The sequence below is a fragment of the Canis lupus genome, chromosome 11 (genome assembly GCF_003254725.2).
Source record: "Canis lupus dingo isolate Sandy chromosome 11, ASM325472v2, whole genome shotgun sequence".
Classification (NCBI taxonomy): domain Eukaryota; kingdom Metazoa; phylum Chordata; class Mammalia; order Carnivora; family Canidae; genus Canis; species Canis lupus.
In genome coordinates, this window is record NC_064253.1 from 50,518,780 (window position 1) to 50,532,754 (window position 13,975).

General features: G+C 44.3%; 2 protein-coding genes across 15 annotated transcripts in view; one reads left to right on the forward strand and one right to left on the reverse strand.

Annotated features, from left to right (window-relative positions):
• The window catches only part of DNAI1 (dynein axonemal intermediate chain 1), a 125,340-nt gene that overhangs the window by 16,758 nt on the left and 94,607 nt on the right, over positions 1 to 13,975 (forward strand). For 6 of the 9 annotated variants that reach the window (XM_035697124.2, XM_025432081.3, XM_025432085.3 and 3 more), the window contains exons 2-3: positions 3,328 to 3,490; positions 9,402 to 9,536. In XM_035697124.2, coding sequence (XP_035553017.1) covers positions 3,449 to 3,490; positions 9,402 to 9,536 — 177 coding nt within the window. In that variant the 5' untranslated portion in view covers positions 3,328 to 3,448. Of the gene's footprint in view, positions 1 to 3,327; positions 3,495 to 7,459; positions 7,936 to 9,400; positions 9,537 to 13,975 lie in introns of those variants that run through there. The other 3 variants (XM_049091874.1, XM_035697127.2, XM_035697131.2) reach the window with 3 other exon arrangements.
• FAM219A (family with sequence similarity 219 member A) overlaps positions 1 to 13,975 on the reverse strand; it is a 51,575-nt gene that overhangs the window by 4,526 nt on the left and 33,074 nt on the right. For 3 of the 6 annotated variants that reach the window (XM_025432106.3, XM_049091879.1, XM_025432105.3), the window contains exon 2: positions 2,775 to 2,874. In XM_025432106.3, coding sequence (XP_025287891.1) covers positions 2,775 to 2,874 — 100 coding nt within the window. The remainder of the gene's footprint in view (positions 1 to 2,774; positions 2,875 to 13,975) is intronic. The other 3 variants (XM_025432108.3, XM_049091881.1, XM_025432107.3) reach the window with 1 other exon arrangement.

Here is a 13,975-nt window from a genome sequence, read left to right on the forward strand (position 1 = left end):
CCACCACCCTACCTTACTGCTCAGGGCTGACTGGGTTGGGCCTCCACTGTGAAACCTCTTGCTTCTCTAGGAACCGAGACAGGGATCCCAACTCCAGGCCCTTCTGCTTGGTGGAGACAATACTTGCCCCTGAACAACCTGAGGCAGACACTAAGGGGCAACAGGAAGAGGTTGACCCCTGCCTTCCAGAAGCTCTACTCCCATGTGGGGCAGTTAGTGTGTGCTTGATGCCAGAGAAAGGCTGGAGATGAAGCAGAAGCATGGAGGAATCAGGGCTTCTTGCAGGTGATACCTTGAGCTGGAGAGAAGAGGGCATTCTAGGAAGGAGGGATAGCACACGCAAAAATGAATTTATAAGTGAGCAAAATAAGGATGGATCCAGATGGCATGGAGGGGTGAAGTTGGAGGGAAGTCAGGTTAGAAAAACAGGATACATTTATTCAGCCATTTATTTATTCACCAATCACCATTATGTCTTAGGTCCTGTGTTAAGGGGTTGGGGGCTCCTTCTGGTTACAAACTCAGAGTTTGAAGACTTTGAATGCTAGACCAAGGAACTTGGGATTAATGAAGAAGCTGAAGGAGCTACTGAAGTTATAGAGTGGGAGGGGAAGAATGGGGCTAGCAGAGTAAGGGGCAGGAGGCTGGGGAGCTCCTCTGACTTTACTTCTGACTCTTGTGCCAGCCTTTGAGTTCTTCAGGGCTCAAGTCTACCAGCTTCATGGGGCTGGCCACCAGGTGACCCATTGTCTGGTATGTGGCACTGTTCCCAGTAGTTAGTAGCGCCTGGGCCCTTGAGAAAGCCTGCCTATGCTTTCCTACTCATCTTAAACCCAGATGTGGGAAAAAGAACTATTGGGTGGAGAGAGATGCTGAGGGGAAAGCTCTCATAAAATAACCACTAGCCCCAGAGAGTCAGGATGGAATGGGCATTCCCAGCTACTGTGACTCTGAAATTTCCCGATCTCCATGTCTCTTAGTCTCTCGTCTCTCAGTCTCTGACCCTCTGTCTTTGCCACTGCTCCTCTGACTCCAGTTTTTTCCCCTGGCTTCTTTCCAGCAGGCAGCAGCTGCCGTTACCACTCCATGACTCTAGGGGGTGCCATCTGCTTGGAGGTTCCCAGTGGTGATTTTTCCTTAGTTCAATTGGAACAAAGTTGTGAATTTTCAAGAGGCACTTTGGTGGTAGTATAATGGGGAGGGGAAAAAAGTGTTATTTTAAAAGCATATTGGAATTGTTTTAAATAGCGAAAAAAATGCAAACAATAAATTTGCAAAACCAAACTATGGACTACTATGCAACCATTTAAAAGTATGAAGTCATTCTTTATACACTGACATTGGCAGGGTCTGCATGGTATTAAGTGGAAAACAAAAACAAAAACAAAGTTTTGGAAAATGTGTACAGTATGATGTCACTATGGTTAAAATGTAAAATAAAACAATAAAAACTAAAAAGGCTTAGGATGATTATCTGTGGGAAGGGCATAAAAGGAGAAGAGCACTTGTTAAAATACTTGTATTATTAAACAATAATAACAAAACTGGCTGCAGTTTGAGACTGGTGTCTTGGGAAGATGAACAAATTCCCCTGAGAGAACTGCTCTCTTGTTTAGAAAAACAGCCTGAAGAGATCCCTGGATGTGGTCTAGAATGAGAAGAAAGATCAAAACAATACAAAACAGGGATCCCTGGGTGGTGCAGTGGTTTAGCACCTGCCTTCGGCCCAGGGCGTGATCCTGGAGACCCGGGATCGAATCCCACATCGGGCTCCCAGTGCATGGAGCCTGCTTCTCCCTCTGCCTGTGTCTCTGCCCCTCTCTCTCTGTGTGACTATCATAAATAAATTAAAAAATTAAAAAAAAAAAAACAATACAAAACAACCCCCACACACATACACACCACAAGAAAAGAAAACAAACAAACAAACAAACACTGAATAAAAGAATAGGACTGTGAAAAGGAGCTCTGGCAGCTACAGAGGGAAAGGTTTTACAACAGATAGAGAAAGGCCAAGAGGGTGGCAGGCATGGCAGAGGAGTTTTGAAGGATAGTGATGAGTTGTATGTAATTGTAAACTGTTTCCTGGATGCACCGTGATGTAATTCTTCATGAAACCAAACTTTAGTAAGTCTGTTATATGCAGCAACCTTTGGTAAGTAACAGTTCCCCAAGGGAGAAGGACAGTGTTTGGCATAGGGTGAAGCGAGAAGAGCAGTGGGAGCTACAGCAGTAGTTAGAAGCCAAGTGGCTTCCCTGGAAAGGGGGTGGGGAGATATTTGGGCTTACTAAAAAACCAAGGGAAAGCTCCCAAAACAGGAGCCTGCCAGGCCCTGAGATCTCTGGATGGGTGAGGGAGGAATAGGGAGAGGATCTCAGCTTCTAGGTTTTCGGATCCTCACTCCTTTCTACCCCTCAAACATAGTAACTGACACCTCACCTCTAAGGCAGTTTCCTTTCTGCCTGGTCCAATGTTTGATGGGACTTCTAACCCTCTCTCTGGGGTTCCCTGGTTTTATCCCTGAAGCTAGCCCCTGGAACACCTGGAGTCTTCTTGGCCTCAGAGATGCTTCCTAGAGCTTTGGGTCCTGCAGAGAACTAACTTCCTTCTTTACCTTGCAGGAGATAAGGTGTCTGGCAGTGCCAATGACTTGGTGGTTTGAGTCTTGGAATCATCTAGTCTGAGTTGGTTTATTTGTGCCACCTCATTGCAGACCCAGCCCAGAGCATCTTGTCCACTCCCCACATCTCCCTCAGCCCCCGGACACACTCACCCAGCTTCACTTGGAGCGGGGATGGTTTGTAATTCATGGCTACTGACTCACCCTCCCGGGCGTCACAGTCCCCGTCTGAGATGGAGGCGGCGGCTGGGTCCTGTGGGAAGAAAGCAGAGAGACAGAGAATTGTTAGGAAGTGAATACATGGGGCTGCTCTCAGCCCTAAAGCTGTTTTTTCCACTTGTCCTCTGGAAGCATTAACCCTTGGCAGTAGACAGGCGATTCAAGGAGGGAAGGGCAGATCCATATATGCTGGAAGGAAGACCCCGAACTGGGTAAAAGAGCCGCAGGTTTCAGCCCCACTTACGCTTACCTAGGTGTCTGTCTTCAAAGACCTGTGTGAGCCAGCCTCACCCCAGAAAGCCTACTGTGATTCCTTAAACCCACAGAATCTCCTTGTCCAACTTCCCATACTAGATGCCCTGTTCCTCATGGGTCTTCCTGTATACTTGTTTGGAAAGGTCTTTCTAGGTTCCTGTGAGTTTAAGTCTGGATTAAGGGCAGAGTAGATGCCCCCTAAGACAGACCTTCTGCTTCTGTTTTCTCCTAGCATTGGATGGGTCTCTTTGCCAGATCTAGAGAACTGACTACTGACTGGCCAAGCCAGGCCAGACTTCAAGGCTGCAGCCAACGGACAAGAGTCCTCATGAGGACTTCTCTTCGTTTCACAGATGAGTCATAAAGAATGTCTCCTGAAAGGTTGGCTGGATATGGTAGGTGAGAAGATGAATAATGGCAAACGAACTGGTGACCAGTTAGTCCTGTGCTGCTCAGTAATCTAGCCTCATTTTTTCCTCCAAAACACCTCAAACCTCTGCTACAAGGTCCAGGGCCCTGGCCAATCCTACTTTAGTCAGTTGGAAGGGGCTGGAATCATGCACACTCTCCTTGAGAAACTGATACAGATACTGCCACTCTAGGCATCTGCCTAGGATTAAAGAATAGTAAGCCCAAGGCCTGAGAACTGCAGAGTGGACCCAAGGCTGCCTGTTCTGCCTCTGGGGATGCAGGCAGCAGACAGACAGGTAGAATGCTCCAGAATTGGCCCTACAGTGTCAGGCCCAGGGATCTGAGTGACCAAGCAAGGGAAGGACATAGAACCATTATGATGGCTTCTGTTCCCTTTAGAATAAGGCAGTAGAGATAAAAACATGCTTGTCATTAAAGGGAAAGGAAAAAGTCTAGATGTTTGGGAGGGAAATCCTAGCCTTGCCCATGTTCCTTCAGGCCAGCCAGAGTGTAAGACCTTGGGTAGACTCTTGCCACAGTGGTTTGTGAGTTCCTGAGGGCAGAATCTGGGCCTCTGTCCTCTGCTCTGAACCTACGCCACTTAGCTGGGATTGTAGGGGACAGGGCTCAGAAAAAGTGGGGTGCTGCAGTGCCTCAGTGCATCTCAGGTGGCACCTCATGCTACAGTTCTCTCCAATCCTTTATTCTCTGCCTCCTTGTCTGAGTTCCTCCTGCGAGATTCCTAATGGAGAGCACTTGTCCCATGCAGACTTAGAGAAGCAGGCTTCTCTGCAGCCAAAACAACCTTGAGGTGCTACCTACAGGGGGCATGAAGACCTGACAGCTGGGTTCTGGTTTTCCCCTTAGGCTACAGGTAGGACTCATTTCCAAAGCAGCCTGAGGGATGACTTTTCAAAGGGTAAAGCCCATAAACATGCCTGTGGGATCCCACCAGTGAAGTACTGGCACCTTTCCAATTTCCTTAGTCACATTACTTTTTCTGTACCATTTCTCACATGTCACACATACCATATCCATTTGGATATGGTTTCCTCTTCTGGCTTTGAGGACACTGTGATCCTTGGCTCATGTTGCCTCTTTAACCATCATTTTTTACTCCTCCCACAGCCCTGTGTCTCTTCAGCAGTTTTTGGCCCTCAGTCTACCTCTCACTTTGGGGAGCCCTAATGTTTCTTACAGTTTAGAGTAACATTTTTACACTAGTGACTTCTAAATCTATGGCCTTCCCAATCTGGTATCTTCTCTGGAACCATCTACCCCATCCATTCATGCAAGCTTCACTGTCCTTTCCTTGGGGCTGACTTTAAACACATGAGCCCTTCAGGGGTGCCGGGTGGCTCAGTCAGTTAAGTGTCTCCCTTCTGCTCAGGTCATGATCTCAGGGTCCTGGGATTAAGGGTTGCATTGGGCTCCCTGCTCAATAGGGAGCCTGCTTCTCCCTCTCCTTCTGCGCCTCCCCACCTCATGTTCTCTCTCTCTCAAAAAAAAAAAAAAAAACAGAAACAAAAACAAAACAAAAAACAAACAACAACAACAACGACAAACCCACACGTGAGTCCCTCAGGCATGTAAGGCTAACCTTTTCCTCTTTAGTACAGATGAGTTCATAAGAGTTGCTTCTCTCAGGCTGGAGGTACCACCAAGTAGGAATGGTAACATTGGAGGGAGACTATGCAGGAAGGATAGGGTCTGAGTGAGGGCTGAGAAGCTGTTGAGCAATTCTAGTTACAGGGACCCACATTTGGTCCTCCATGCCACTGGACAGGTCTTGGTGGCTTCTGATCCCTGAGGGAAACTGCCAGTTCCTGTGGGTCATAAACTAGGGTGCAGAGAGAGCCCTGGGCTTGAAGTCCCATGCAAAGCCTACCATTCAGCATCTCCCCATCACTGTCCATGATAGAAGGCCATCTTCATGGCAAGAACAAAGATCTCTGGCACTGTGCCTGAACATTCAAGTCTTTACTGTGGGCTTCCTGTATGTTTTCCCTGAGAAACATAGCCAATGCACCATGACCATCACATGGAAATGTAATCAGGTTAAATGTGAAATATTCATGAATGTTAAGTATCAGAGAGAATCCAGGCAGAAGGAAACGTCTGGCTCCAAAAAATCAGGGGGAATTTAAAATGCCCCCCAAGGACATCTGACAGGAGTTAGCTAGATCCAGGAACTAGAGTGGGGATTAGCAAGATTATTAAACACTCAGTGGAGACAGACATTGAAATGCATCTCTAACAACAACCCGTGTTTCTGCAACCCTTCAAATAAATTCTCCACAGACTGCAGAAATGATTAATAGCCCAGTCTCACTGTTTCTGGGACAGCATATATAGGTTAATGGCCAGTGCAAAGCCAATATAATTAGAGGAAGGCAAAAGTGCCAGAAGAATCCTTAGAGTTAGTCTGGTCTAGTTTAATTTTCATTAAACTGTGTTCCCTGAACCCTGTGCCTTGGGCAGGGCTGAGTGCAAGGGGGAAGCAATAATAGGGAGAATGAAGATCCTCTTTTATTTCACTTATATACGAGCCTTTCTACAAATTTTTGGTTGGAGAAAGGGTTCTGTTGCAACAACAACAACAAAGTTAAAATCCATTGATTTGAGGTGCCTGTCTGGGTTAGTTGGTAGGGTGAGTGATTCTCGATCTTAGGGTTGTGAGTTTGAACCCCATGTTGGGTGTAGAGATTACTTAAAAATAAAATATTTTAAAAATCCATTAATTTAATACAATCTGGTCCTTTAAAATGTTTTATTATAGAGATTATTCAACTTACACAAAAGTGGAGAAAATAATGTAGTGAGATCTTGGGTATTATCAGCTTTGACAAATTCAACTCATTAATCCATTAAAAAAAATCTTCACTCCATTTACTAGCTGTGCAATCTGGCTTTCAGTTTCCTTATCTGTAAAATGCAACTAATATTAATACCTTCGTCAAAGGTTCTTGTGAGGCTAAAATAAGTTAGTACATGTGAGCACTAGGTACATATTAAGCAATATATTTTGCTAGCTATAAAGTTATTAGTACAGGTTCCATAAGGCCTACACAATGCCCTGGGAGTGACTGGCCCACAGCTGCATCCCTGGCATCACACAGATTGGGGCCTGGATTACATAGGGAAGTATCCATGGAAAGGTATTCCCTCCACAGGGTGAGAAGGGGACTGACCAGGGGTCATTCTGCCTCCTCTTGCTCCTTACTCCAATATACTAAATTTCCTTCATTTATTTATCAGTGGCAAGCCTGGGGCTCATAAAGATAAAAAAAATAATCCCATACTTAAGGAGCTTCCAGTAATTATCAACAGTGTAAAAAACCAGATAGGTCCCAGGAGATACAGTATTTAGAAATAAGGAAGTCATAGGTGGCCTCAGAAAACACAGTTTTAGTTGAAGAGTAGGAACAGAATCCAGATTACAGAGGATTTAGGAGGGAATAGGAAAAGCTAAAGGAGAAACAGTGAACATGGATATTATTTCAAGGAACCAGACTGAGAAGAAAAGGAATGAGAATAAATGATAGCCAGAGGGAACTTTGGAGTTGAAGAATTTCTTTGGACCTAGGTAATACCTGACTAATATCCTAGACTGAGGGGAAAGAAGCTAGAAACATCAAAAGGAAATGTTTGATACAGCATGGTCCTGGTAGACTCAAAAGGAGATGGAAACAGAGCCTTGGGCCAGGGAAGGAAGGCTCCTTACTGAAATGGAAGGGAAGGAATGGAGGTGAAGATGAGTGGAGGATATAGATAACATGGAGGCAGAAGGGTAGGTGGAAAGTTAAAGGAGTTCATTCCTGAAAGTCTAGTTAGGTAAGGAAGAAGTTGAATACTAAAAGGTTGGAGACAAAGGGATACTTGGTGACTGGCCAGAAGAGGAAGGAGATCAGACTGGCTGGGCTTCTAGCTACAAATTCTTATCTTTTACCTAGGTGCCCTTGATCTTGTCACCAGGATGAAAGATGCTCTCCGTGGTGCTGAACAATTTTGCCCTTGTCTTGTGGATTGAACATGAGTGATTCAGGGTAGAGACATGATTCAGTTTTAGCTTTCCCACAAGAAAGGTAACCTCTATCCTCACCTCCAAGCACTAAGTCTCAGGCAAATGGAAATTTAAATGGATTCAGAATGAAATATGAAGAGGCAAAGTGCTTGTACCAACATTATCTAAACTTTCTTTGCTGAAAACGTGAATTTTCCTCCAGGTTTACAAGGGAGTTAGCAGAGGCAGTTCTGAGTTGTCAGAGGCTACCTCTGGAATAGTTATGTCTGTACCCTGTTCAGTTGTCCTGGGTGGAAGCAGGAAGCAGGGCAAACCTAGAGCAGGAACAGGGTGAGGAAGAAAGATGACGCTGATAAGGAAGCAGGAAAGCAGAGAAGATCTGGAGCTCACACCATTCTCTGACAGGTAGGTGGAGGCACCAAAGACTAGGCACCAAAGACCAACTCTTGTTTCTGTAACAATTTGTCTAGAGGTCAGCTCAGAAACTACCTGGGGTCTCTTGTTCAGGGTTATGCCACTCCTCAAAACATCTCTTGCCAGTGGATAGAAATAAACATGTTTAGATATCATATCATATTTTATTTTTTAGATTTTATTTATTTTATTTTATTTTATTTTATTTAGATTTTATTTACTCATTTATTCATAGAGATGCAGAGAGAGAGAGAGAGAGAGAGAGAGAGGCAGAGATACAGGCAGAGGGAGAAGCAGGCACCATGCAGAGAGCCCGACATGGGACTTGATCCAGAGTCTCCAGGATCATGCCCTGGGCTGCAGGCAGCACTAAACCACTGCGCCACCGGGGCTGCCCAGATATCATATTTTAGAGAGAGATCCAGATGATACAACTAACTACAACATTGGACTCTTTATGTTCAATGTCCATGGGTGGGCAGAAACCTAACCTCCTGTCCAAGAATATTCAGTAGCAATGTAGGCACTGGGTAGACACCTCTATTTCCCTACAGATGACTGCTTATTCAGCCTGTAAGGCATTACCATTTTTTTTTTAAAAAAAAGATTTTATTTATTTATTCATGAGAGACACACTGAGAGAGGTAGGGACAGAGAGAGAAGCAGGCTCCTCACAGGCAGCCCAAGGTAGGACTTGACTCCTGGACACAGGACCACGCCCTGAGCCAAAGGCAGATGCTCAACCGCTGAGCCATCCAGGCACCCCTTCCCATCTGTTTCTGACTCCACATCTCAACATAAGAATCATTTGACCAATAACAGGTCTTTGTGGTATGACGTGAAGTCCTGAGTCCTATTTCCTAAGTCTGAGTTTTAGGCAGCTCCTATTTTTACTCCTCAGCTCCCCTTTTCCAGGATTCTCCAGGAGCTGCCTGCAGCGCCAGGCAATTGGCTAGGACTTCTATCTTTTACGTGCATATTAAGACCTTTATGGGGCCCACTTCTGAAGAAAGATAAATATCTTTTACAAGTATAAGGTCTTTGGGGAAGATTAAGGAAACACAAGAGCACCATTTTTTTCCAAATGCTGCTTGTGGCTTTTACAAAGAGGGGAAGGAGAACTGAAAAAAAAATCCATGAAGCCTACATTTTCAAGAGGGGCCTCCCTTATTAGTCTAAATCTGATCAATCTACTAGGTTTTTCTCCAAAAGAAGGCTCAATTCAAATAGTCAACACACTGAGTGTCTACTCTTTTCAGCTCTGGAGTAGCTACTGGTGGTTGCATGCAAAGAAGGAAAGCACTCTTTCTTTATACATATCACACTTCTGCAGAGGAATTTTGGGACAAAGTAAAGTTAACCATAAAGAAATAGAAAGGATTTTTATGCTACAGCTAGAGTGTGAGAACTCAGATTAGTCCTGTGATTAATGGAGAATTTTCTGTCTCCTTACACAGCTCAATGGAATTCGTTACCAAAAACAAGCACCACCAAGGTTTAGTATCTTTGTAGTGGCTGTCACTGGGACCAAAATGGAGAAGGGTTCTGCTGACCCCAGGCCTAATAACAACCTAATAACAATAATAGCCATGGTAAGTTTAATAGATTTTTCTTTCTTTCTTTCTTTTTTAAGATTGTGTTTATTTATTTAACAGAGAGAGAGCAAGTGAGAGAGAGAGAGAGAGCATGACCAGGGAAGAGGGGCAAAGGGAGAGGAAGAGGGAGAAGCAGGCTCCCAGCTGAGCAAGGACACCCTCCCCCCCAATGCAGGTTGTGATCCCAGGACCCTGGGATCATGGCCTGAGCCAAAGGCAGACACCTAACCGACTAAGTAATCCAGGTGCCCCTAGATTTTTCTATTATAAAGTAATATATGCTAAAAATGTTTAATTCATATTTAATTTCACTATCTTGAAACAACCTCTGTTAATGCTCTAGTATATTTAAGTCTTGTATGTAGATGACAGTAGCAACACTCTGGGGTTTCCCTCCCTAGGAGCTGATGTTTGTCCTCATGGTCACAGAGGTAGGCTCTAAGTACCATGTTGGTTCAGTGTGGTTCCACTCTTGCTTGGATCAGGTGGAGCCGATCAGTTTCCCCCAGAATAGGAAGTAGGACTAAGAGGAGATATAAGGTTTAAAACTGTAGATAAGGTAGCAGAGAAAGCCATTGGACAGAGAGACAAGAATAAAGCTGATGTTCACAAAGAAGCAGACCAAGAGGTAAAGTCTTTCCTAGGCTCTGGTTCTAGAACTTGCTCTACCCTCCTAAGGCTTGAAGGGCACAAGTGCCCTTGAATACTATGAGAAATCCTAGTGTCCTCATAGTCTAGTTTCTTTTTTTTTTTTTTTAAGATTTTATTTATTTATTCATGAGAGACACAGAGACAGAGAGAGGCAGAAACACAAGCAGAGGGAGAAGCAGGCTCCATGCAGGGAGCCCAATGTGGGACTTGAGCCCAGGAATCTGGGATCATGCCCAGAGCCAAAGGCAGGTGCTCAACCACTGAGCCACCCAGGCGCCCCCCCTCTAGTTTCTTTTTTAGCTTACACTAGCTTAAGTTAAAATTTGTTACTATAACCAGAGAGTGTCAACTAATACACATGCATTGAACAACATTTAAAGAAAAACAAACTGTATCTTCTATTCGCATTTTTATCTTTATTTTTAAAGAGAGATTGAAAGAGAGAACAAGTGGAGAGACAGAGGGAGAGAAAGAATCTTAAGCAGGCTCACAACCTGAGATCGAGACCTGAGCTGAAATCAAGAGCTGGATGCTGGGATCCCTGGGTGGCGCAGCGGTTTGGCGCCTGCCTTTGGCCCGGGGCACGATCCTGGAGACCCGGGATCGAATCCCACGTCGGGCTCCCAGTGCATGGAGCCTGCTTCTCCCTCTGCCTGTGTCTCTGCCTCTCTCTCTCTCTCTGTGACTATCATAAATAAATAAAAGTTAAAAAAAAAAAAAAAAAAAAAGAGCTGGATGCTTAACTGACTGAGCCACCCAGATGCCCCTTATATTCTTTATTTTTAAAAATTAATATTGGAATATAATCAACTCTCCATATTTTCACATAGTTTTTGAAATCATCAGTTTAATGGCTACAAATATCCATAAGAGGGGATGTACAATAACTTTTTGTTTTGTACAGTAAGTTTTTAACCATTCACTTATTTTGGACATTCAGGTTGCTTATAATTTTTCACTATTATAAATAATACCATGCTTAAATCCATATGTATTTGCATTTAGGATAGTTTCTTTTTAAAAAGATTTTATTTATTCATTTTAGAGACAGAGAATGAGTATGAGTTGGGGGAGAGGCAGAGAGAGAGGGAGAGAGAATCTCAAGCAGACTCTGTGCTGAGTGTGGAATCTGACATGGAGCTCAATCCCACAGTCCCTAGATCACAACCCAAGCCAAAATCAAGAGTCAGCCGCCCAACCAACTGAACCACCCAGGTGCCCCTGGGATAATTTCTTAAATAAAGTACAATTATAAAGTAAAAAAGCAGGAGTGCTTTTAAGATTCTTGATACACATTGACAAATTGCTTTCCCAAAGGATTGTTCCAATTTACTGCCTCCAGTCATGACTGAGGGCTATAGTTGGTTTTTAATATTTTATTTCTCACTGTGTGCCAGGGAATTTTAGGTCATCACATCTATCCATCATCTTGCAAGAGAACTATGCCTCAGTCCTTACTCACCTAGTGCCCTCTGGGGAATCTTCTTTCAAAGAACAGAATTCCCTCTGGGTATCACCTGCCAGACAAAATATGCCTTACTTGAGGCCACCAATTAAGAACAAATGGAGAGAAGACTTTGTTACATTGAAGTTTTGGAAAAACTCTAAATGGGGACAGTACCTGCCTGGTGGCCAGCCACCAGGCTTTAGCTAGTTCTTGGCCGGTGCCAGCACATCAGCTGTAGGAACCATGACTAATTGCAGAACCAGGAGGCAAATTTCACAGAAGTTTGCTTTCAGACTTGTGGGAGAAGAATTAATCAAAATGGCTCTGGAGTTACCCAGCAAGAGTGGCAGCTTCTACTTCCTTACTCATTAATCGGTTTTCAAAAAAAGTCTACTCAGAACTACTCAGGGAAAAAAAAAGAACGGTGAAAGATATGAAGTTAGTACTGGGATGGCAAAGAACTAGATTCATTTTTCAAAATGGGGAGACAAAGGGTCAGTGAGGTTTTTTTTTGGGGGGGGGCAGTGAGTTTTTAAAAAGACTTAGAATCCTGCTCTGCCTCCTTCATGGTTAGGACTGCTTGTCCTAGATTGATATTGCATTATTCATTCCCATTCCTAATCACCTGGAGACCCTATGACTAAAAAGCCTTTGTTCAGGAGATAGGACAAATACCTCAACTCAGGGACACCCACTGTAGCAGCAGTGGCTTGAGGTAAGCCTAGGGAACAAGCCTCATGATTCAGGAGGTAGGAACCAGAGCTACAAATTGAGAAACCTTGGTTCCTCTGGGAGGCCTAGCCCCTGTGATTTTCATCCTTATCCTTAAGCTTATACCCTGAACCAGATGTTCAAGAGTCTCCTACCTTATTTTGGACCAACTAGCGACACAGGTCTTATGACCTAAAGGGTTTCTGAATTCCCTATCTTGCCACACCTCCCTGGCCCCCATTTCAATCTCTTTGGGGAAAGAATATCTCACTTAATGGAGAAAAGGGTAAAAGCATAAAGTTCTTTAAAAATAGATCAACAGTGATTAAAATGGCTAATTTTATGTTATGAAAAAGTGGAAGAAAATAAAAGATGGACTGGTAAGACCTGAGGCAGAAAGAAAATGTGTGAGGGTGGGCAGTGGATAGAAGGCCATCTCTTTCTTTCTCTTTCTCTCTCCTTCTTTCTTTTTTGCTTCAGTTCCAGCCAACACAGACTTTGGAGATGAGGCCTATGAGAGGGGAAATTATTCTAAAATCAAGGGTGCTGGAGGGGCCAAGAGATTCTGAGTCAAGTTTCTGGGGTCCTTCTGCTTAGGCAGGGCCCAGAGGAGGGCGAGAAGGGAACCGAGATGTTCAGGACTAACAAAGCTTTAAGGAGTGTGTCCAGAGGATCTTTCAGTTTCCTTCCAGGATGTGGATTCTAGTTCTCCAAGGTAAGAATGGAGGCACAGAACATTGAGGAAAGATGCTGTCCAAGAATCAAAAGAGGGCATTTGGTTGGAGTGTCTTTGAGACCGGTCCCTCAGCTCTGCACATGGATCTTGGCCCCAAATCTCATGGAGGATTTTTGGTAAGCTTTAGTTACTCAAGGGACTGAGCCTACCCTGCATCAATTCATGAATCTTTTGAACTTCTTGTTTTCCAAATTCTTGCTGCTTCCAACCAAGTCTAGGGCCTTCCGTCACTCTTATCAGGCATGCTTTGTGCAGCAAAGAGGTTAATGTTAAAGGCTCCTGGAGGCTCAGCAGTGAAGGTCAGAGAGGGAAGTAGAGAGTTAACTCTACAATGGCTCATAAACCCCTAAGTTTCTGTTAAGTCAGCTTTTTTATGGTGTGTTTGTGTTTGTGTGTGTGTGTGTGTGAGAGAGAGAGAGAGAGAGAGAGAGACAGAGACAGAGAGAGATGTGTACCAGTTGGTGGTGGAAGAGTAGGGGGAGGGAAGAGTCTAGCCTATAGCATAAACTCAAGGCAAATTTTCAGCAGTGAAGCCAGCTGGTTGCTAGTTATGCATCTCTTCAGAGAAACAATACTTATCCACTAAACTAGATGGTCCTGGGGCCCTGTTGGAGGGTCTCTGCAGGCTCATGGTGGTAAAGAGCCTTTCTCTATTCATCTGTCACTCTCTGGCTGGTGTAGTGACACTGACCAGCTAACTCAAAGGTATAATCTCCCTCTTAAGGCATGCACAGGAAGGGGACCTGAAACAACACATAACCTATACCTACCCAAACCCCACCCCCTACAGTTCTGTAGCCTACACCTCTGAGGAATACCTCTGACTACACTCTCTCAAAGCTCCTCTGCACCTGTGCAGGCTTCATCTCTTCTAGATGGTTCTGACATATA